This window comes from Tauraco erythrolophus, chromosome 23, assembly GCF_009769465.1.
Source record: "Tauraco erythrolophus isolate bTauEry1 chromosome 23, bTauEry1.pri, whole genome shotgun sequence".
NCBI classification, from domain to species: Eukaryota; Metazoa; Chordata; class Aves; order Musophagiformes; family Musophagidae; genus Tauraco; species Tauraco erythrolophus.
The window spans coordinates 8,721,996-8,743,277 of record NC_141487.1 but is presented as its reverse complement, the minus strand read 5'-3'; the positions used below and the strand labels follow the sequence as shown (position 1 = coordinate 8,743,277).

General features: G+C 65.3%; 4 protein-coding genes across 5 annotated transcripts; 3 read left to right on the top strand and 1 right to left on the bottom strand.

Annotated features, from left to right (window-relative positions):
- Positions 1-547: 547 nt before the first annotated feature.
- Positions 548-6,636, top strand: ACOT7 (acyl-CoA thioesterase 7). Of its 2 annotated transcripts, XM_086625804.1 has the most exons (10): positions 548-600; positions 1,358-1,475; positions 1,948-2,104; positions 2,629-2,720; positions 2,856-2,970; positions 3,638-3,652; positions 4,286-4,372; positions 5,183-5,299; positions 5,529-5,713; positions 6,374-6,636. In XM_086625804.1, the coding sequence occupies exons 1-10, from the start codon at positions 548-550 to the stop codon at positions 6,476-6,478; spliced, it is 1,044 nt and encodes a 347-aa protein (XP_086481930.1). In that variant the 3' UTR covers positions 6,479-6,636. The 2 variants fall into 2 exon arrangements, with proteins under 2 accessions (XP_086481930.1, XP_086481931.1); XM_086625805.1 differs by lacking the exons at positions 548-600; positions 3,638-3,652 and adding an exon at positions 1,238-1,262.
- A 953-nt stretch (positions 6,637-7,589) lies between these two features.
- ICMT (isoprenylcysteine carboxyl methyltransferase) lies at positions 7,590-10,346 on the top strand. Its single transcript, XM_086625807.1, has 5 exons — positions 7,590-7,814; positions 7,991-8,079; positions 8,157-8,326; positions 9,034-9,251; positions 10,045-10,346. The coding sequence occupies exons 1-5, from the start codon at positions 7,590-7,592 to the stop codon at positions 10,225-10,227; spliced, it is 885 nt and encodes a 294-aa protein (XP_086481933.1). The 3' UTR covers positions 10,228-10,346.
- A 2,447-nt stretch (positions 10,347-12,793) lies between these two features.
- On the bottom strand, positions 12,794-17,160 carry RNF207 (ring finger protein 207). The gene is made up of 17 exons (XM_086625795.1): positions 16,970-17,160; positions 16,672-16,804; positions 16,449-16,593; positions 16,294-16,375; positions 16,148-16,223; positions 15,936-16,061; positions 15,774-15,820; positions 15,573-15,645; positions 15,426-15,494; positions 15,245-15,313; positions 14,984-15,105; positions 13,832-14,021; positions 13,563-13,748; positions 13,401-13,452; positions 13,193-13,310; positions 13,043-13,123; positions 12,794-12,956 (listed from the first exon to the last, which is right to left on the bottom strand). Exons 1-17 carry the CDS (start codon positions 17,158-17,160, stop codon positions 12,794-12,796), a joined length of 1,923 nt encoding a protein of 640 aa, XP_086481921.1.
- Positions 17,161-18,378: 1,218 nt separating this feature from the next.
- RPL22 (ribosomal protein L22) lies at positions 18,379-21,081 on the top strand. Its single transcript, XM_086625813.1, has 4 exons — positions 18,379-18,426; positions 19,023-19,127; positions 19,872-19,996; positions 20,864-21,081. Exons 1-4 carry the CDS (start codon positions 18,415-18,417, stop codon positions 21,006-21,008), a joined length of 387 nt encoding a protein of 128 aa, XP_086481939.1. The 5' UTR covers positions 18,379-18,414; the 3' UTR covers positions 21,009-21,081.
- The last annotated feature ends 201 nt before the right edge of the window (positions 21,082-21,282 follow it).

Sequence of the window (21,282 nt, the reverse complement as noted above, 5' to 3'; positions counted from 1 at the left end):
GGGAAAGAAAGCACGGCCAGGAAAACAGGGGTGTGCCAGAAACCTCCCGCCAGGAAAACGCCGTCACGGGCATCCTCCGGCCACGGTGGGTCCTGGGCGTGGGCCTGGGCATGACCCCGTGCCCATAGCACCTTGCTGTGCCACGGGGGCAGTTTTGGCACCTCATGGCACGGAGCAGCGGGTGTGGAGGCACCGGCGTGCGCAGAGGCCCCTGTTCCGGTGGGGCACGCACAGCCCCGCGGGCAGCACCGGAGCTCCGCCCCCCGGGCACCACCGGAGCTCCGCCTCCCGGGCACCACCGGAGCTCCGCCCCCCGGGCACCACCGGAGCTCCGCCCCCCGGGCATCGGGGCACCAGCTCCCCGCCGCGCCCTCGCGCGGCGCCGGCCGGCCGAGCGCCGGCCCCGCCCCCTTGCCGGCGCGGGGGGCGTGGCGAGGCGCTGCCCGCCAATGGGGCGGAGCGGGGGGCGTGCCCGCCGGCGGGGGGCGTGGCGTGACGAGGCGTGCCGGTGCCGCAGCGCCGTTGCGGGCGGGGCGCCGGTGCCGCCATGTCGGAGCGGGGGGCAGCGGGCCCGGGGCCGGCCGCTATCCAGGTCTCCAGGTACGGCCCCGCCGCGCCGCCCGCTGCCGGGGAGCCGGGAGAGGGCTGGGCAGGGGAGGGCACGGCCGGGCAGGCGAGGGCACGGCCGGGCAGGCGGGGTGCGGGACTGCGGGCGGGCGCCGGGACCGGCCTGCGACCGGGATGCTACCGGCGGTGCTGCCTGCACTGCTGCTGGCACTGGCAGCGCCGCCTGCACCGCACACGCTGCCGGCACCAGCGACGCTGCCTGCGCTGGTGACGCTGCCCGCACCTGGCTCCGGTGGGTGTGAGCGAGCAAGGCACGGCCCGGTTTTCCTGCTGGTGCCCGCCGCAGCTCCGCGGCGTGGCCGCCTTGCCGAAGCGCAGCTCCTCTCCGGGCCAGCACACGCCCGTTGCCCCATCACCACCGTGCCTCGCCTTCCCTCCTCTGGCCGGTTATTTGCCGCTGCAGCGAAAGCCACCGCTGCTGCCGTGAAGCTGGGTCAAGCAGTGGCACGTGCTCGGTGCCGCGGTGGGGTGCGGGTGAGATGTCGTCCCGGCCGCCCCGGCACGGAGCGATGCCTCCTTCCACTCCCATTGGTAATTTAGGGCGGTTGCCGCTACCGCTCGCAGGAAGCCGCGTGCAGGCAGCGCCAGTGACGTTGCTGGCATTGGTGTGGCGAGATGGCCCAGCAGCTCATCCGGTAGGGAGATGGTGGTGCCTCTGGGCGGCTGCACCAGGACCACAAGCTGAGGGCACGGCAGTGGGGTGGAAGCTTCTGTGTCCTTTCCCCAACAGGATTATGCGCCCGGATGACGCGAACGTCGCAGGAAATGTCCACGGGGGAACCATCCTGAAGATGATCGAGGAGGCGGGAGCCATCATCAGCACCCGCCACTGCAACTCCCAGGCCGGGGTCAGTAGGAGCTGGAGGGCCCACTGGGCTGTGGCTCGGCAACTCTCCAACCGCCCCGCTGCGCCTCAGGGGACTGCTGGGAGCAGGGGGTCCCCTGGCACCGCGGGGCATCCCTAGGGCCCTGCGTGGTTGTCCCCCCGCACCGGAAGCACCTGCACCTGTGTGCAAACCACCGGTGGCTCCAGCTGCCGCCAGAGCATGGCTCCGGTAGCCAGAAGCATCCTGCTGAAATTGTGTTTTACGAGCGGAAACGTTACTATGCTGCTGTTAACGTTTTCACTCCCGTGAAGGGGGAGTCAGAGGTGGCCCCGGCGTCGGTTATGGGTGGGGAAGGAAGCGCAGCCACTGGCTGATAAGGTGGAGGTTGAAGTGCCAGAGCCACGAGCAGCATGGGCCAGCCCCGGGGAGCCGCCAGCCGTGGTGCCGCACGGCGTGGCTGGGGCTGCCACCCTTGCTGTCTTGCCGCCCCCAGGAGCCCTGCGTGGCCGCGCTGGCGCGGGTGGAGCGGACGGACTTCCTCTCCCCGGTGTGCATCGGCGAGGTGGCCAACGTCAGCGCTGAGATCACCTACACCTCCCGGCACTCCGTGGAGGTCCAGGTCAACGTCATGTCCGAAAACATTTTAACAGGTGGGTCGCTGCTGGCGGTTCTGTCCCAAAACTCCAGGAAGAACCGTGACGAGCCGAGAGCTTGCGGTGGTGACTTTGTCCTCTGTCCGCCGTCACCAGCAGCATCGGGCAGAGGGGAGACCGTGTCTTTTCGTTGAGAGTGCTGGGGGGGCGGGGCGGTGCTGGGAAGGGAACCAAGCCGGCTCCCTGGGGATTACGGCTCCATTGATCGTTTTTAGTGAAGAATGGAAAAATCCGCCCTTAGCTCCTCCTGCCTAATTTGCTGCCTGCGGCTGCCTTCTGCCTGAAAAAGGCCCTTTTCCTGCTGTTGCTGTGGCAACCAGCTCCGCTTGCCGGGACGCCTTCCCAAAAGCTCGTTGTCACATCTGCTCCAGCCAAAGCCCACCAGGAGCCCACAGGGCATGGGGATGTCTGGTGCCAGCAGCATTGCCCACACACAGCCAGCCCCGGGCCGCCGCGGTGCCGGTGGCAGGTGAAATGCTGCTGGCATCGGCGCGGTCACCCTCTGCCCCCCACTCCTCCAGGGGCAAAGAAGGTGACGAACAAGGCGACGCTGTGGTATGTGCCGCTGTCCCTGAAGAATGTGAACAAGGTCCTTGAGGTTCCCCCCATCGAGGTAGGATGGCTCGCTTCGCTCCCCAAAAACCAGAGCTCACACCCTCTCCAGGGAAAAGGTGCTAACCTGGCCCTGTCGGCACCCCCGGCTGCGCCGGAGGCTTTGCCGATCCCGTTGTTACTGCCTTTCCTTCAGTATGCGAGAAAGGAGCAGGAGGACGAGGGGAGGAAGCGTTACGAGGAGCAAAAGCTGGATCGGCTGGAAACCAAGCAGAGAAACGGCGACATGATCTTCCCTGTCATCAACCCAGGTAACGCGGGTGGCACATGGAAACGTCCTGGCGGCGCTGCGAGGCCAAACCGGTCCCCGAGGCAACTCCGGCCGTTCCCGGGCACCTGTGGCTGCGAGCACACGCTCCGAAACACTGCGCTGGGGATAGGATTTTAGAGCCACGGTGTGTGAGCGGAGGGGGAGCTGGCTCAGCACTCGTTATCGTGCACTGGGGCTGGTGGGTGGGATGCCCTCTGCCCAAACAAGGTTCCTGCCACCACTGCTTGCACCCCTCGTGCGCTCCTGGGCAGCGGGAGGTAGTTCTGCTCAGCGTTGGGTAAACGGAGGTGTTCCAGCTGCAGAGCGCGTGAAACCCTGACACAGCTCCTCTCTGGAAGTCAGTTTTTAGCAAGCTCATCGGCCGGTGTTTGAAGGGGAGGATGAGCTATGGGGAGGAGCTGGGGGTCACCACTCCCTGGGGGATCGCTGGGAATCCCTTTCCTACCAAAAGTGTTCCCCTGGCTTCTGGAAACACACCCGGTGGTGGTGCTGATGGAGAGCCAAAGGCATGAGCGGCCGGTGGCCTCCAGGACCAGCTGTGGGCCGCGGGCAGAGGCGGAGAGGTGGTGCACGGGATCGTTGCAGGGGAGATGTGGGATGCAAGTTGCTCAAATGCTTTTTTTCCCCTCTGTTCTCCCTGCTCACAGACAGGCAGACGAAAGGTAAGGCTCTCCGGGCGCTGCCGTCCTCCCGAGGGGGCGATGCCGAGCGGACGGGGCTCGGCCGGTTTTCCCTGCGCTGAGCGACTTTAGCATCTCTCGTTAGACGGAAAACGCAGCTCCCCGAGCGCGGTTTTCCTGTGCCGGCAGTCGGAGCGTGCGATTTCTGTCGCCTGGATTTCGTGGCGAGTCAGATGTCAGCAGCGTGTGCCGGGGCTGGGGGACACGGGGCCGAGGGGGAAGCGTGGCTCTTTGGAGACGCCGCTAAGCGGCAGTTTCGGGGAGATGTGGCTGCGGCTGGTGGCCTGAGGAGGGAAGGCATACGGCCACACGTGCGTCCGGTTCACTCCTGTTTGCTTCCAGGCTTTTTGAAAGCTTTAAGAGAAGAAATAAGCTGAGCTGCAATAAAACTGATGGGTGAGCATCAGGGGGAGGTGGCGGCCTGTCAGGCGGCGAGGAGCCTCTGCTCTCAGGACTTCTTGGGGCTGATTTAAACGCTGGTTTGAGCACACTCAGCTGTGCACAACCCAGCCCCACGGTTTCTTCCTTCCGATGGTCTAACACAGGGGTGTACAGCGGCATGCGGGTGCTGGCCGGGCAGCTCTGACCGCCGCTTTGCCCTCTCCCTCTAACCAGAGCCGCACACTGTTGGCTACAGCCAGTCCAGCCTGATCCACCTGGTGGGACCATCAGACTGCACACTGCTGGGCTTCGTGCATGGAGGTGAGCGAGCGCTGCCTTGGGCGACGGCTGCCTTGGTTCTTCCCCCGAGCAGAAGCGTGATTTGAGAGCGACTCGCACGTCTCGGTGGTTTTGGGAGGTGGGCTCTGCCTCTGAAGGCGCAGAGGCCCATTTCCACCATCCGTAAGGTTCAGCGTTGCTTCAGCTGAGAGAAAAGCTTCGTCTTTTTTCTATGCTCAGAAAAGGCCCTGAAAACTGACATACTCAAACTGTAAATCCTACAGTTTTGCCATTGTCTCTCAACTCCCAAATCTTGGATTAAATACCTGCAGCGTACAATGACTGCAGTTTGCTGGTGTAAAGTCCTCTTGGCTGGCAGTGCCCGTCACCTGCTGGGCAGGCAGGGCAGGACAGGGCAGGCCAGGCCAGGGTGGTCATGCGCGACGTGAGCCCGGGGAAAGGCGCATTTGCCGAGGGCTGGGACAACGCTGGATGCTGCTCTTCATCTAATTGCATCCGTAAAAAACCCCAAACCAATGTGACTCAGCATTTTCCAGGCAGGAGGACTGTGGGACTGATCTTGCCTTGCAAGGCTGAGGTTTGCCCAGAGAAATTCAGCAAACGCAGAGCTGGCCTGAATCCTAAGCCCAGGTCTGCGAGGATGTTGCCCCGATGGTGCTCTCGACAGGAGTCTTTGTGCTGGTACTGGGGTTTCCTGCTGTTGGGATTCACTCTCCAGTACAACTCCTCAGCATAGCTTTGTTTGTTCAAAGGCCTTAACAAGCTACACATGTTTTTTTCCCAAATCCCACTGGCTTCCCTGAGACGGGACCCTCTGCTTCCTCCCCCCAGGTGTCACCATGAAGCTCATGGACGAGGTTGCTGGGATTGTGGCTGCCCGCCACTGCAAGACCAACATCGTCACTGCCTCGGTGGACGCCATCAACTTCCACGAGAAGATCAAAAAAGGTACCGGGGGTGGTGGCGGGCACCTCACTCTCCCGTGGTGCCACGTCCTGGCTCCCTTGGGGGTGTGCTCAGAACCTGGCAGAGAAATCGAGTCCCTGTTAGGCTCGTCCTGTGCCGAGCAGCTCTGCTTAAGACACGGCTTAAGCACAAAGCACGCGGGACCCCGCGCTCCCCTCCTCTGCACAGAAGCAGGGGCCACCCGCTTACCCGGCCCCTCGCTGCTTCGCAGGCAGCGTCATCACCGTTTCGGGGCGCATGACCTTCACGAGCAATAAATCCATGGAAATCGAAGTCTTTGTGGATGCCGACCCATTCGTGGACGAGCCCCGGGAGCGGTACCGTGCCGTCAGCGCCTTCTTCACCTACGTCTCCCTGAGCAAGGAGGGGAAGCCCCTGCCTGTCCCGCAGCTGCTGGTGAGTGCGCTCCCTGCTGAGCCAGCCCCTCTCCTGCTCCTCCCCGGGCAGACCCCATCTGGCTTTGGGTTTGTCCAACAAATCCTCTTCCGTTGAATTATTCTGCAGAAAAATAGGAGCATGAACGAGCCTTTCCGTAGCAGGCTTTAGGGTTTTTTTTTTTTTCAAATATCTTCTGAAAATCTCCAATGTGGAGATTGGGGTTTTTTCCTTTCTGGTGGCTCAGGACCAGCTGCGTGTGGGCTCCGCAGCTTCCCCTCCTGCCCGCGCTGGAGACGCACGAGGGGGGACCCTGAGCGGTGACGGAGGCCCCTGTTTTCCCCACCCCTGCTCCCCGCCGCATCCCCACTCCAGCCCTTCTGCCTGTTTTTAGCTCTCCTGATCCCGGCATGGCTTTGCTGACACAAAGCGCAGTGCCGCTGACCGAGGGCTGTTTCTCGATCCATATCTTATCCCGCGTGGGTCTCCCCCTGTTTCCCAGTGTTTTGTTGGCTAGTCAGACATCAGCTGTCAAAACAGGTGTTTCATGGAGCACACGTTCCGCTTTACGTTTCCTACACGGGGAGGTGTTTCCCTCCCGCCATGCGTGCAGCATGGGAGCGCCGCGTTGCCCTGTGGTGGCTAACGCCGGCGGCTTCGCTCTCTTCCTGTCGCCGGCAGACAGAGACAGAGGATGAGAAGCGGCGCTTTGAGGAGGGGAAGGGCCGGTACCTCCAGACCAAAGCCAAGCGGCAGGCACAGATGCAGCAGGCTGCCCAGCAGTGACCCCCCCGCGCTCCCACAGCCTTCGCCCGCCAACGTCCAGGTTCCAGTTAGTGTCGTGTCCGGTCCGTGCCAGGCCTCGCGCCTTCGCCCGCCCCAGCCTGCTGCCAGAGCTGCCACGGCGGTGCGGTTGCTTCGCTGCTGATCGGTTTAGAGCCATAGACCTTGTGCTTTAGGTGGCTTAGGCGCCCTGAAAGCCTCCGGGAGCCATCCCGGTCGCTCGCCATTCACCCCCCGAGCCCCGCTTTCACCGTTTAATCCCATAAGCGAAGCTCCCTGCCGTGCCGGAGCAGGGCAGCGGCGCGTGGCGGCACGAGGGACGCGTGAGGCCACAAGTCTTTGTGATGCTGTGTTAAAAGTGGCCGGTATGTCCTAAAACTGCACACCAAAGCTTACGTGTGACACTCGCCGTGAGAAACGGCCCGGTGTCATGCCGAATGTCTTGGGCCATTTCGTTGACATCTGTAGGTAGTTTCTCTGTGCACATCTAAGTTATTTAAGGAATCCTGTGGCATAATTAAAGTCTGTTGTTGTTGACTGAAATAAAACGGGTGTCGCTTTTTGGTTTTGGTCCCGAGCAGCAGCGATTGTGGCTCAGGAGCTTTATTCCCCCCTCCTTCCCTTCCCCGGTGTCCCGGTGCTGCGCAAGGGGCTCCCGCTCTTGTGTTTAAGGCAGCCTGCCTCTTTTAACGGGAATCCCAGAGCAGCTCCCGCACCTCGGCAGCCACCCGCTGGATCACGACACCCCCCCGGCGCCCTCGCTCGGGGTACCCCGCGTTTCTCGCGCCCTCCCAGGCGCGGGGCGGGCGCCGGAGAGAGCCCGGGGACCGGGTGGGGAGGGGACGGCGGCCCGGCGGGGCCGCTCAGCGTTCCAGTTCGCGATCTGAAACAACAGCCAGGGGCAACGCCGGCCCCGGGCCGGGCTGACGCGCGGGGCCGGGCCGGGCGCCGGGACCGCCCCCGGTCCCACCGGCGGCAGCCAGTGCGCCTGCGCGGCGCAACTCTCGCGAGAGCGGCGCCGCTCCCGGGGCTACCGCGCCTGCGCGGGGCGGAGCTCTCGCGAGAGCGGCGCGGCGGTTTCCCGGGCGACGCGGGCGGGGCGGGCGCCGCCATAATGGCGGCGGCGGCGGATCCGCGGCGGGGGCGGCTGGGCCGGGAGGCGCGCGCCAGCCTGGCCGCCTTCCTGCTGGGCGCCTCGGTGGCGGCGCTGCCGGTGGCGCTGGGCTCCCCCTCCGCCCTGCTGGCCGCCCCCGGCCTGCGCGGCCGCCTGGCGCTCGCCCTGCACGTGGCGGCCGTCAACGCGGCGCTGCTGCTGCTCTACCCGCGGCCGCTCTACAAGGTGCGGGGACGGGGGGGGGCGTCCCCGCGGTAGCGGGGTGCAAGGGGGGCCCGGGGGGCTGCGGGGCGGGGGGGGCCGTCGGTCCGGAGACGCCGGGCCCGGGGGAAGGCCCCGGCAGGGCGCGGGCCCGGGGGGCGGCGGCGGCGGCAGCGCTCTCTCCCCTCCTGTGCCCGCAGATCGCCGTCCGGGCGTGCTTCCTGGGCTTCGCCTTCGGCTGCGGGCTGCTGCTCAGCACCGGCCGCTCCGCCTGGCGCCATTTCGGCTGGTAAGGGCGGGGCCGGGGGGGCCGGGCGGGTGCGGCGGCCCCCGGTGCTGCCGAGCGTCCCGTTCCTCCCGCCGCAGGTACATGTGCTCCCTCTCCCTCTTCCACTACTCGGAGTACCTGGTGACGGCCATCAACAACCCGCGCAGCCTCTCGCTGGACTCCTTCCTGCTCAACCACAGCTTCGAGTACAACCTGGCCGCCCTCTCCTCCTGGGTGGAGTTCACGCTGGAGAAGCTCCTCTTCCCAGGTCGGCCGCTCTGCCCCTCCCTGCTGCCCACCGGCCCCGCTCTGCCCGGCCGCACGGGGCTTGCGCGGGCCCACCTGCCCGGTAGCAAAGCGCCGTGAGCCCCACTCGGCTGGCCTGTGCCGGCGGCGGCTTTGCCACGGCCGTAGTCCCTCTGTGCTCAGAGCCCCTCGGTTTGGGCTCCCCTTGCTCTGACGTGCCAGGCTCTCCTGCCACACAGCGGGTATCAGCCCTTGTCTGGCTGCACCCCTGAAGCCGCTCTGGTGGCACAAAGAACGATGCTGGTTTTGGCTGGGTGTCATCTTTTGACCTGGAGTAAAACCAAATAAGCAAAAAACTGTTGCCCAGTCTGGGGTGCTGCTTTTTTTTTGGGAGAGGGGAGAGGTTCTCCTTCCCTGTTCCGTAAGACAGCACAGGCTGCGGAGCAACCTGCATCTCACCCCAGAGGGCTGTGCGTTCCGTCGGCTTTGCTCTGCCTCCGTGCCGGTTCCCCGTGGGGCGACCTGCCACAGGGCTGAGCAGACTCCGTGTCGGGGCTGCCTCTGCGGCAGGGCACGCGCTTTTGTTTGTTTTGGTGGTGGGATGGCGCCGCGTGGAATGCTGGCTGTGTTTTACCCATTTGAGACGGAGGGGAAAAGCCCCCCAGTCCCCGCACCACGCCGCGAGCATGCCGGTAGGACCTGTTGTGACCCGTCCTTCTTCACTTGCAGAGCTGAAGCAGATCACCTGGCTGAGTACCGTAGGGTTGGTGATGGTGATCTTTGGGGACTGCCTGAGGAAAGCGGCCATGCTCACAGCTGGCTCCAACTTCAACCATATTGTTCAGAACGAGAAATCGGATACTCATACTTTGGTGACAAGTGGGGTGTATGGGTGGTTCCGGCACCCGTCGTACGTGGGATGGTTTTACTGGAGTATTGGAACACAGGTACCGTATACAACGCGCTCGGATACTTTCATCTTATAACCTGGGTCTTTCTTAACGCTGCCCCGCACTGTAACGGGATGCCAGCCACTGGCAGTCAGCGGCAGGGGTGGCCTGGGTGCGGATTTTGATGCCTCCTGCCTCCCACGGGCATATGGTGGGTCAGGAAACCCTGAGTGCTCTCCCTTGCCTGATCTTTGAGAAGTTCCCCATCACCTTAATTTTCTGTGTGGAATAAGCAGGGGCGGCAGGGCCGGGGTTTGAGCTGGAACACCCTCAGAGCCTCAGGGTGCCAGCTGCTGCTAGCCTAAAGCTGGCATCCAGAACTTCCTTGTATCCCTACGTCCAAACGTCCTCCATAAGCAGTTGGATTCAACCTCACTCCTGCCAAATACCAGTCCTGTGCCGGTGGCAAAAAGTGCTCCCTCTCAGAGTGCCCAGGGCCCCAGCCAGAGGGTACACTGGATGCGGTGGAGCTGTGGCTCAGCGCTGCCTTAGTCGTGCTCTTCGTGTGGCTGGCGGTGGGTTTTATTTCTCTGCTGGTAAAGATCGCACGCGGAGCAGCGCAGCCACGCGTGGGCTCTCTAGGGCTGGCCCGGCAGGACGCGGCTGCCTGCGGGCCACCTCCTTCCCAAGCACTAACTTCCCCCTGGAATGAAACGCCACAAGAGGCGCCGGGATCTCTTATTTTCTTTGGGGAGCGTTCAGATCCCTTGGTGAACTGAACAGAGGGCGGGGGGCAGCCTGGGTTTCCTGGGGAGGCGAGGGGCCGCTCACCGCCCGTGTCTGTTCGCAGGTGATGCTCTGCAATCCCATCTGCGTGGTGGGCTACGCGCTGGCATCCTGGCGCTTCTTCAGGGAGCGCATCGAGGAGGAGGAGATCACGCTCATTCACTTCTTTGGAGAAGAGTACCTGGAGTACAAAAGGAAGGTGCCGTCGGGTCTCCCTTTTATTAAAGGAGTCAAAGTGGAACTGTAACGCGGGTGGAAACTGGACTGGCTGAGCGAATGCCCAGCTCCAGGCGCCGCGGGGCGAGGGACGACGCATGGTGCCGGTGCTGGGAGGAGCCTGCTGGTATTTCCCAGCTGCCGAGGAGGAGCTGGCGAAGGGCTGCGGAGCTGGACGGCTGGCCGGGTCACTAGCAGATCAGAAGCTCGTTTGTCCTCCTTGAGATAAGTCCTTCGCTGCACATTCAGGGATCTTCCAGATTACTTAGCCTGTAGCGACCCTAAAGAGAATCACCCCCTCCTGCCTGCCGCAGCTGAACTGGACTGAAGCGCCTCCGGAGCGATTCTCCCGGAGAACAGCTCTGCACTCCCGCCCCCACACAGGAAAGGCGCGGGTTGGCGGATCGTTCCTGTGGCCTAATTAACTTGATTTTAAAGCTCTTGACCTAGCGAGCCAGGCAGAGCGGCTTGGATCTCCTCAGGGCTGACTCTGCCGGCTGGCACCGGGGCGGCTCCGGGAGCAGCTCCCGGCTCGCCTCCCTTCGGGCAGAGGGGCTGCCTGCCAGAGAGCCAGCAGCGTGGCACCGGTCCCTTCTCCTCCCAGCGTTAACGTTCACAGGGAGCCTTTTCCACTCCCTCCTCCCTCGGCTGCTGCCTTGAATTCGGGAGCCGCCGCCTTCCCGAGCCTCCCTGCCGCCACCTCTGTTCCCTCTTCTGCTTCCAAATCACGCTGCTTCCTATCCTGCCAGGCCGCCTCCGTCCTGCCGAGATCCCAGGGTTCTGGGTTGGGAAGGAACGGCAGCTGCCGGGCTTGCTGAGGGCCTTAGCGCTCCAGAGCCTTCCCCGCTCTTTTGAGCGAAGCCTGGGATGTCGGCAGGACTGGGAGGTGCTTCTAGGGATATTCTCCAAACGGGGAAAAAGTTTGGCTAGCTAACGCTATTTTACACATTACCATTTTGGAAATGGTTCCTACTTGAGCTTTGTGGTAGAACTTATTCTGTCGTTACATACCAAAGAGGTGCACCGTTTTCTTGAGTTCTGTATTCGTCTTCCTCGCTGGGACGGAAGCGAGTTGCTCGTCGCGCTTTGGGCCTGCGGTGTTCCTCGGCGAAGGTGCCGTGCTGCGGCTCAGGAAAGGGGGCGCTGATGGAAACTGCTTTGGGTTTTTGGTTTTCTTTTATAAAAAAAACAAGAAAAAATATTTCTGACTTCTGTCTGGTGGTTATTTGGAGATCTCTTGAGGTGTCGGTCCCATCTCCCAAACTGGAATCCTTGCTCGGACTGTTCCCGGTGGGTTTTCTGAGCACTCCGGTGCTGCGCTGGAGCACCATCACGGCTCGTGGTAACTCGGGGGCTGTGCGGCTGCAGAGCCAGGGCAAATTCTCCGTCTCACCTCGCTTATCCAATGCAGAGTCCGTCCTCTGCCAGGTTTGCCGTGTCCTCCAGAGCGTGTCTGCACGCAGCAGCAGCCTCTGCTGGTAACTCGTCTTTTAGCGAGCTTTGGAGAACAGAGCAAAGGTGAAAATCCACCAGCTGGGCAGCACGGATTTCTCTGCGTGGCCACTCGTTGGCACCTGCTCTGGCTTTTCCGTGCTTCCGACGCGCGTCCCCACGAAGCTGCAGCCTGCTGGGGTAGCCAGCATGCCTCGGGCAGGCTAATTTTAAACTGGTTTTATTTCAGGCATTAACGTTTCTAGGGTGCACTGGCACAAGTGCGCTTTGAAACAAACCACAACGCAATTGTCACTTGGGTTTGATGTGACGGAAACCAAGTTTTATTCCTGAGTTGTTTTTTGTAGCAAATGCACCTCGATCCCAATTTGCGGGAGTGTGCCAGGGCCAGTGCCAGCCCCGACCCTGGTCCTAGCTGTGTGCTGCCGGGCCTGTCCAAGGCGGGATGCTTTGGCACCGAAAGAAAGGGATAAACTTCACCCAAGGCAAACTCTTTGGAGCCTCTCGGTGCTTTTGAGGCCAGCAGCTGCTCTTAACCTTTTATTTTCCCAAATCCTGTGACTGGCAGCTCGGCGAAGGAGCTCAACAGGTGCAGGGAAGGTGTCTGAGTCTTTAGCGAAGAGCTGGAGCGAGCCGTCACACCTGCCCTCCTGCGCCGGAGCAGCCGGCAAGCTTTTTGGTGTGCCAGGGGCAGAGTGCCTCTCTGGCACCCTGCCTGCACATTTGCATCCGCTGCCGGTTGGCGCTTCGCAGGACGCTCAGCCCCCACGGTGAGCTCCTGGCTCCACCCTGCACCAGGGGCTTTTGGGTTTTTTTTCCCCGTGTTTGCAAACTTTGGTTTTCAGAGCAGCTGGACGCCCGAGCTGGCAGGCCCCTCTTGTCCAGAGCCACAGAACCACGCGGACACGTACGCTTCCGCCCTTTTATTTCACTCCTAACACACGAGAGGGAAAGCATAAAGACAACTGGTTTTTCAGACGAACAAAGTCGCCCCCAGGCAGGTGTTTGGTGGCAGACACCATGTGCCCGGGCTGCGTTTTCCTTCCTTCGCTCATGGCACAAGGTGAGAGGAGCCGGTTGACAGCCGGGACACGGCTTTCATGCAGCAAATGCCAAGCGGCTCCGTACCCGCTCGGCGTCAGGCTCTACGGTGCAAGCTCTTTCCGGGCAGCGCTCTCAGCCCCACTTTTCTGCTGTCCCTTGCAGCAGTCTTTGCTTTTCGGGGAGGGGTCTCCAGGGATGCTGCCGGGCACGCAGCCCTCCCCAGGGCTGGCCAGAGCCCCCTCCTCGCCGCCGGGTGAGGCGTCCCTGGGGAGGGGAAGGTGCCTGGGCAGGGTCAGCGTCTGGGAAAAGCACTGGGGGGATTCAGCATCCGGATTGTCGCTGTCGCCTACCTTGGTGCTGCTTCACTGTCATTGCAGATCTTGAGCAGCATCTGCGCCGGTTCCTCCTTGAGCTCCCGGGGCTCCTGCAGCCTGTGGCGGGAAGGGTGTGAGCCATGGACAGGCCCCCCCGGTCCCGAAAGTGCCCCCCGCACCCCTCACCTGGGCTCCAGCCGCTCCTTCACCTTGGCGATGGAGCGGACATAGGGCGCAATCTGCTTGGTGATGGTGGTCAGGCAGCTGTTCTCCTGCCGCAGCTGCAGCAGGTCGTGGAGCTGGGCTGGGGGCGAGAGGGGCAGGCTGGGGCCACAGCTGCCCGCCTGGAGTGGGCACAGGGGGTTTGGGGCCAGGGGAGCAGGGTCACCCGTACCTTCATAGATCTCCTGCTCGTTTGCTACCCGCTGGTACGTCTCCTCCCAGACCTGGAAGGGGGAGAGGAAGCCAGGCAGCGCTCTGTGGTGCGGCACAGAGGGACCTCATGCCATGGCGTGGCATGGTGGGATGCTGCGCTGCCAGGATGTGCCATCCGTACCTCCTCGAAGACGCTGCGCATCATCTCCACGGCGGAGTAGTGAGCCGCGATCTGCACGTCCATCTGCAGGGACTTCTGCAGGATCTCGCTCATGATCTCCGTCTTGATGAGCGAGTGGTGCTTGGTGAGGTCGCGGTGCAGCTCCTGCACCTGGTCCTTCAGGCCCTGGATCTCCGTCTGCAGCATCTGCGGGTGCCGGGGGCAGCCGCCGCGTGAGCAGCACCCTCCTGCCCGGTGCCGTCCCGCCCCTTCCCGCCTGCGCGCCCTACCCGGTAGGTGTTCTCGTAGTTGCGGCAGTGCTCGGCGAAGGGGGTCTCGCGCCCCTCGGCCAGCAGGACCTTGGTGCTGATGTACCGGTGCATCGTCGGCTTCCGCACCATGGGGCCGGCAGACATTTTATCACCGGCAGCGGGGCAGCCGGGCACCATCAGGGTCTTGGAGCATTGGCCACCAGGGAGCCTGTGCAGAGAGGGCAACAGTGGTGTGCTGCAGGCGAGCGGCGGCAGGGGCGAGGTGCCAGGGGCAATGCTGCCGGCTCAGCCCCACCACCCCTTGCCCCTGCGGTGCCTGGGACGTGCCAGCCTGTGCATCCCTTCCCTTGCCCGAGAACACAGGGTCAGCTGGAGGCGCCTTACGCTGCCCTGAAACTCAGATTTCTGACGGCTGCTCTCCCGATGCCCGTGGCTTTGCGACTGGCTGCAGCAGGGAGATGGCAGGAGCTGAGCTTGGCATGCTCCAGTTTCAAAAGGGAAGGATGCAGCTCGCTCCCTCGCCGCCGGCATGCCCTGGTGCCTTGGTGGGCACCGCTGCCCCTGTGTCTCCCCCCATCACGCCGCCCACTGCCCCGGCAATGCTGCCCCGCCGCCATAGGTCCTACCGTGCAGCGCCGCGATCCCCCTGCCCACGCTGGGGCTGGCAGCCCCGGGGAGCTCAGCCGTGCTGCTGACGAGGAGCGGTCCCCATGGGGCGGCAGTGCCTGTTTGTCCTCTCTGGCCGGGAGCGCCTGGCAGGGCCAGCGCTGCCGTGACATCAATGGGCCTAAATATATCCCGGGTGAGGAACGGCCGGGCACTTCCCTGAAATTCTGTTAAAAATAGTGGCGGGCGAAGAGGCTGCGGTGCCGCCGGTGTGCGGGCGAGCAGGCGCTGGCCCTGGCGCAGCCGTCAGGGACCGTGGTGAGGCCAGGCTGGGGAGCGGGGTGCCGGCTCACCCGGGCACTCTCCTGCCCGCTTCCCAGAAGTGTCACTTGAAGCCCTTGTGCCTGACGTTTGCCAGCGCAGCTGTGCCCCGTGCTGTGCCCATGCCACTGCCGAGGTGACGGGCTCAAGGGCAGCAGCGGGGGCAAACTCGGCAGGGCGGGGTGCCAAGGGGGATGTGCAGCACCATGTGCCCCGACCCTGTGTGCCATCCCAGCACCTCACATGTTCGCGCCGGCAATGCTGGGACCGATGCCGCCGGCACTGCCCACTACGGAGCGGCGGGGGCTCAGCATCAGCAGGGGCTCCAGGCAGCGGGCAAACTCTGCCCGGTACTCGCTGTTGATCTGGGGGGCAAGATGAGGACGAGTGGGGCTGGGGCCGGGGCTGAACGTGGCTGGGGCTGAGCTGGCCGCCGGAGCTGCCCGCTGGGTGCTGCGGGCAGGGGCTTGGCCCTGGGCAGCTGGGTGGGCGACAGGGCTCTACCTTGCTGGTCTGGGCTGGCCGCAGGCGGTGCGGCAGCTTGACGATCCTCTGCAGCCTCTCCATCAGTTGCTGAAAGGCAGCGGTGAGCAGTTACCGGCACCCTGCCCATGAGCCCGGCACCGCCACCCCACGGCACCGCCGTGGGATGCTCTGGCTGCCCTGCAGCTCTGGCATCACTCACGTAGCCCAGGTCCAGGAACTCGGCTTTGTTGGCGGAGCTCAGGAAGGCTGAGCAGGTCACCAGATGGACCTACGTGCACGGGGGGGTGTCACCGCCGGTGCCCCTTGGGGCCACAGCAGCCTGGCCCTTGCCCAGCTGGGGCCCTACCTGCAGGGTGGGCAGCAGGGAGGCGAGGTGGGCGAGCTGCTCCTTGAACGCCTTCTCCTTCTCCTCATGCTGGCTGCAGTGGAGCGGGGCAAGGCACAGCCTTTGCGGGTGCCAGGGAGCCGGCTGGTGCCCGGGTGCTCCAACGCACCCTGGGATGGGGGGGGACGCCCCTGGGAGAGGGCTCAGCCCGTGGCCCCTCACCTCTGCACGGCTTTCAGGAGTGTCTTCTTCCTCTCGGAGAGCTGCTCCTGCGAATGGCATGGCTGCCTTGAGTCCCGCGGCTGCCACCCCGTGTCCCATGGCCACCCCGGCTCGGCCGTGCCCGTGCATCAGGGCAATGCCGTGCGGGTGGTTGCCCTGCACCTGCATGCGACCGAAGAGGGAGTTGATGGCCGCTTCCTCCTCGCTGGCACTGTTGTGCACCTCCTCGATCATGGCCTTCAGGAGGACGATGGCCTCGCGCGTCGAGGTCTGCAGCTCCTTCACAGCCTGCCCGGGGCGGTGGGGCGGCTGCGGGTGCTGCGGCAGCACCGCAGCCCTACACCCCCCCCCAAGACCCGCCGGCGCCTGCCCACCATCACCGCCTGGTCCAGCCGCTGGCAGCCCTGCATGTATGCTGTCTCGATGTCGATGCAGTGCGCCCGGCTCTCCCTGCGGGCACGGGTGTCAGGGCACGGGATGGGACGGGGCACGGGGCAGGCGTGGGGCTGTGGCTGCTCACCCCTGCATGTCCCTGAAGCAGTTGATGCAGAGCATGGACTTCTTCTCAGTGGAGAACATGATGTAGGGCTCCTCGTGCAGCGCTGCAAGGGACGGGGGTGTCGGGCAGCCTGGCACGGTGCGTCGTGGCACAGTGCAGCATGGCACAACACTCACGGCACTTCTTGTGGATGTCCTTGGTGCGCTTGGAGAGGGAGACGATCTCGTGGCGGGCGAACATCTTGGCGCGGTGGGTCTCCTCGCGGCACGGGGCACAGAGTGGCTGCCCGCAGGTGTTGCAGAAGTACATGGTGTCCAGCTCCTGCATGGGCAGGGGGTGGATGGTGGTGGGCACGGGCCCGGTGTGGGGTCCCCTGCCTGCCCATCCCACCGCCCTCACCGCCTTGGTGCAGCGCCGGTCGCAGTTGGCGCACTGCACGTCCTCCTCGCCATCGGCCGAGCTGTCCACCAGGAACTGCAGGAGCCGGTCCACGGGGGGCAGGCCCGTGCCCCCCCTCACCACCGAGGGGTGCCTGCAGGGATGGCGATGGGACGGGATGGGGATGAGGATGGGGAGGGGGACACGTGCCCAGGGCAGCTTCGGGAACTGTGGGAGCAGTGCCATGAGAGGCTGCCAGCCACGTGCTGTGCATCCTGCCCCAGTCCCTGCGTCCCCCTGGGCAGGGTTGGTCCCTTACCCGCAGAGCGGGCAGTGCAGGCGGCCGTCGCTGGCGCGGCCCCGCAGGCAGCTGGCACAGAAGTTGTGGTAGCAGTCGAGCAGGCAGGGGTGCTGGTAGGGCTCGTGGCAGAGCAGGCAGACCAGCGGGTGGCAGTTGGCCTTCTCCAGCTCCGAGCAGCTCCCCAGTGGGGAGAAGATGCCGCCGGCCATCTGTGGGGCAGAGAGCGGCCCCCTCCGCGCCCCGCTTTGCCCTCTGTGCCCAGGGGGCTCCACGCGGCACTGCTTTGAGCGAGTGCTGTGGCCACCGCGGAAAGGCCAAACGCTGTCCCCCAGGCCCTGTGAGCTGCCACCTATTTTTAGGTTATGAGCAGCATGGCACGAGGCTGCCCCAAATGCGCCCCTTCCCCCCCAGCAGCCAGGGCTGGGGGCAGCAGGGCTGGGTGGGGTAACCCCCCTCAGCAGGGTGTCCCCCAGGGTGGGCATCCCCAGAGCAGGCACATCCCTTGGGAGGGGGTGTCACCCCGGGGTAGGGTGTCCCCTGCAGCAGGGTCCCCCGGAACAGGGGTGGGGGACGCCCCAGGACTGGGTGTCCCCCAGGGGGAGCATCCTCGTGATGGGGCGTCCCCTGCCCTGGGATGGCCCCTACGATGGCAGCCAGCTGCCCCGCGCACCGGGGAGCCCCCGTCCCCGTCCCGGGGGGGCACGGTGGCCGGGCGAAGGCTTTACCTCTCCCTATCTGTAAGCCGGGGGGGATCGGCCGTGCCGAACCGAGCCGAGCCGCGCCGCGCCGCCGCTCCCGGTGCGCCGGCTGGAATGAGTGCGCTGCCGGCGGCGGGGCCGGGCTGCCCCCGTGACGCGGGGCCCCTGGCACGACCGGGCGGCTGCCGCGCCGCGGCCCAAAAATAGCCCCGTGCGGCACGGACGGCCCCCGGGGCGTGGGGACGTGGGCGCCCGGGTGGCCCGGGACGGGCGGGGGGCGGCCCGCGGGCAGCGACCGTGGGGCAGCGGGGCAGCCCGGGGCGCGCCCTGCGCTCCAGACCGGCCCCGCGCCCGGTGCCCGGTGCCCGCCGCCCCGGTGCCCGGTGCCCGGTGCCCCCGCCGGACGCTGCCGCCCGCCCCGCCCACTTCTCCCGGACACGCCCCCAGACTCAAGCCACGCCCACCTCCCCGCCCACAGCTTGAAGCCCCGCCCTCATCCACCGGGCCCCGCCCAGCCAGGCAGCACTATGCGCTCGCGGGGCAGTCGGAGGCGCGCGCGGGAGGGGCCGGAAGCCATCGACGCTCTCGTCGTTCGGCTGGGGCGGCCTGCGCGCGGCGCACGGCGCGCGGCGGCCTGCGCGCGGCCTGGCGGCGGCGTGGGCGCAAGCGGCGCGGCGGACGGCGCATGCGCCGTGGCCGCCCGAGGGTGTTTCCGCGCGTGCGCGCGGCGCGGCGCTCCCTTTTTGCCCGTTCGCTGCAGCCGCCATGGCGCCCGTGGTGAGTCTCTGCCGGTGGCCCCGGGCTGCCGGCCCTTGTTCCCCCGGCCTGCGCGGCCCTTGTTCCCCCGGGCCGTCTGCTCCGGCCCGTTCCTCCGGGGCGCGGGGCTGCGCCCGGGCCCGGGCCTCTGCGGGGCGCGGCCCGCCGGGCGTGCGGCATGGGAGGCCCGTCCCTCTCCCTGGTGCTCTCGTCCCGGATCCTGGCCCGGAGCCCCGCCATTCCCTCTCCCCTCAGCCTGCAGCCCGGCCCGCTCCCCTCCCCTGCAGCCCCCAGCTCGGCCCGGCCCCCTCCCGCCGCCCCGGGCCCGTTGCCCGCGGCCGATCCCTCATGGGTCTCTCTCCCCACGCTGTAGAACCATAGAATCATGGAATGGTTTGGGTTGGAAGGGACCTCAAAGATCGTCTAGTTCCAACCCCCCGGCCATGGGCAGGGACACCCTCCCCTACACCAGGTTGCCCAAAGCCCCATCCAGCCTGGCCTGGAACACTGCCAGGGATGGGGCAGCCACAACTTCTCTGGGCAACCTGTTCCAGTGCCTCACCACCCTCAATGTAAAGAATTTCTTTCTTATATCTAACCTAAATCTGCCCTCGTAGAAGAAGCCCGCAGCGAAAGGTGGCAAAAAAAAGAAGCAGGTGTTGAAGTTCACCCTGGATTGCACCCACCCCGTGGAGGATGGCATCATGGACGCCGCCAACTTTGTGAGTGCGGGGCCTCCCCGCTGCCCCCCCGGGCCTTTCCGGGGGGCTGCCGGATCCCTGCCCAGCGGCGAGCTGGCAGCGCAGCCCCGGCAGCCCCCGCCGCCCCGCACTCTGTTCCCGCTCCTCACTGTGGCGTAGTGCTGGGCAGCACCCGCAGACAAAGGAAGCCTGGGTGGTGCTGGAGGCCGAGGCGTGCGCTGGTTTTAAACGCTTTGTAGCTACAGTGCACGCGCTTTCCCTGCCTGCGGAACGCTGTTCCTGCTCATCCCTCGGGGGTGCGTTTCCCATGGCGCCGTGAGGAACGGCAAGCGCAGGGAGTGCAGCATCCCAGCGCTGCCTGAGGAACCCGTTTTCGTTCAAACTCTGCTCGAGGACGGGCTCGAAGCACAGGCTGTGTCCGAGGTGTCCTCGGAGAATCCGAACCCAGCCATCACTCCGCTGGCTTCCCGCTCGGGAGGCAGGAAACACGTCCCTGTCTCACGATCCGATGCGTTTGGGCGTGAGAAGCTCATTCACACGCAGGTCTGAATTGGGTGCTCGGATTAGTCCCGGAAGTCGCTGGCAGGCTCGGAGCCTCAGCCTGCGGGAAGGCGGCTTTTCCTCTGCTTCCCTTGGGCATGACGGCTCGTCTCGCTCTTCCCCATCCCCACCAAAAAGCTGGAGTGCTGGGCGCAGGCGAGCTGCGGAGGCCTTGGCCGGTGGGAGCTGGCGACCTGGCTGAGCGGCAGCGTTCCTCTCTTGCAGGAGCAGTTCCTACAGGAGAGGATCAAGGTGAATGGCAAAGCAGGAAACCTGGGCGGGGGCGTGGTGACTATCGAGAGGAGCAAGAGCAAGATAACAGTCACGTCAGAGGTCCCATTCTCCAAGAGGTGAGGCGGTGGGGCAGCCCCACGTCCCGGCGGCGCTGGTCACTGTCACGCGGCTGCTGCTGGTGCCCGGAGCTGCAGTCGGTCACTGCCGGCAGTGGTCGGCCCTCGGTGAGGCGTTGCCGGTGTTCAGATGGGAGCCTGGCTGGCAGGAGGGTGCGGGAGTGAGGAGGTGTCTTGGTGCAGGAGCCGTGCCAAGATGCCGCGTGACACTCAGTGTGGTGGCTGCCCATTCCCAAATGATCTTTGAGAGAGTTTTGCGGTCGATGTTCCTGCTGGGAAGGTGGGTGAGGGCGGGTGGGTGGCCGAGGAGGATGTGCAGCCAAAAGGGTGCCAGGTGTGGAGTTCAGGGCTTGATTGGCAGCCAGGCTCTTCTGCTTGTCCTGCCGGGCTCTGCCCGCTGCCTGGCACTTGGTCTGACTTGGGAATACGTAGTTCTTGCCATGGTGGAGATGGCACGGTGAGGCAGCTGGAGGCGTAAAACGGCGGGAAGAGGAAAATCACATGTGGTGGTGGGGCAGCGCCCGGCTCTGTCAGCATCCGCTTCTCAGCCGATGCAGTTTCTCCGTGTTGGTGCCGCATCTGGCACGTCCCAGCAGCCACTGCGGGAGCCGGCACGGTCAGCTGCCACCGGAGCAGAGATTGCTGTGGTGTGTGGGAGCCGTGGCATAGAAACCAGGGGCGGAGGGGGGTCCCAGGCCCTGTGTCGCGGGGGTGCTGGTGCGATTGCCCGGGTGGTGGTGTTTCCCCATGGAGCCTTTGCCGGGAGGCGTGCTGGTGGAAGCCCACGGGAAGGGGCGCGGAGGAGCTGCGGGCGGAATGCCGCCGGGCCGGGGCGCAGAGCCGCTGTGAGCCGCGCTTCTCCCGCAGGTACCTGAAGTACCTGACCAAGAAGTACCTGAAGAAGAACAACCTGCGCGACTGGCTGCGCGTGGTGGCCAACAGCAAGGAGAGCTACGAGCTGCGCTACTTCCAGATCAACCAGGACGAGGAGGAGGAGGAGGAGGAAGACTGAGCCGGCCCGCCGCCCGGCAGCCATTTTGTACAGTTTTGCTTTCCTGGAATAAACGGCGGGAGAGTTGTTGATACCCCGCGCTGCGCTCCGCGTCCCGGGGGGGCGCCGGGGGGTCCGGGGCTTCTCGGGGAGCGGCGGGGCCGGGGGGCGGGACCAGGGGGCGGGGCCTGGGCGGGGGGGCGGGGCCGAAGCGCGTCACGGGGGGCGGGGCGCGGCAGCTGCCATCTTGGCGCGGAGCGGCCGCGCCCGCCGCTCGGCCCCGGCGCTCGGCGGG

Bases quoted from the DNA above. Each gene is read 5' to 3' on its own strand.
- ACOT7 (XM_086625804.1), top strand. From the start codon at position 548: ATGTCGGAGCGGGGGGCAGCGGGCCCGGGGCCGGCCGCTATCCAGGTC. The intron at 4,373-5,182 runs GTGAGCGAGCGC...TCCTCCCCCCAG, and splicing joins GCTGGGCTTCGTGCATGGAG to GTGTCACCATGAAGCTCATG. The intron at 5,300-5,528 runs GTACCGGGGGTG...GCTGCTTCGCAG, and splicing joins CCACGAGAAGATCAAAAAAG to GCAGCGTCATCACCGTTTCG.
- ICMT (XM_086625807.1), top strand. From the start codon at position 7,590: ATGGCGGCGGCGGCGGATCCGCGGCGGGGGCGGCTGGGCCGGGAGGCG. The intron at 8,080-8,156 runs GTAAGGGCGGGG...CTCCCGCCGCAG, and splicing joins GCCTGGCGCCATTTCGGCTG to GTACATGTGCTCCCTCTCCC. The intron at 9,252-10,044 runs GTACCGTATACA...GTCTGTTCGCAG, and splicing joins ACTGGAGTATTGGAACACAG to GTGATGCTCTGCAATCCCAT.
- RNF207 (XM_086625795.1), bottom strand. From the start codon at position 17,160: ATGGCCGGCGGCATCTTCTCCCCACTGGGGAGCTGCTCGGAGCTGGAG. The intron at 15,646-15,773 runs GTGAGGGGCCAC...GCTCCACTGCAG, and splicing joins CTCCTGAAAGCCGTGCAGAG to CCAGCATGAGGAGAAGGAGA. The intron at 12,957-13,042 runs GTAGGCGACAGC...TCCCCTCCCCAG, and splicing joins GACAGTGAAGCAGCACCAAG to GGACGCCTCACCCGGCGGCG.
- RPL22 (XM_086625813.1), top strand. The intron at 19,128-19,871 runs GTGAGTGCGGGG...CCTCTCTTGCAG, and splicing joins TCATGGACGCCGCCAACTTT to GAGCAGTTCCTACAGGAGAG. The intron at 19,997-20,863 runs GTGAGGCGGTGG...CTTCTCCCGCAG, and splicing joins GAGGTCCCATTCTCCAAGAG to GTACCTGAAGTACCTGACCA.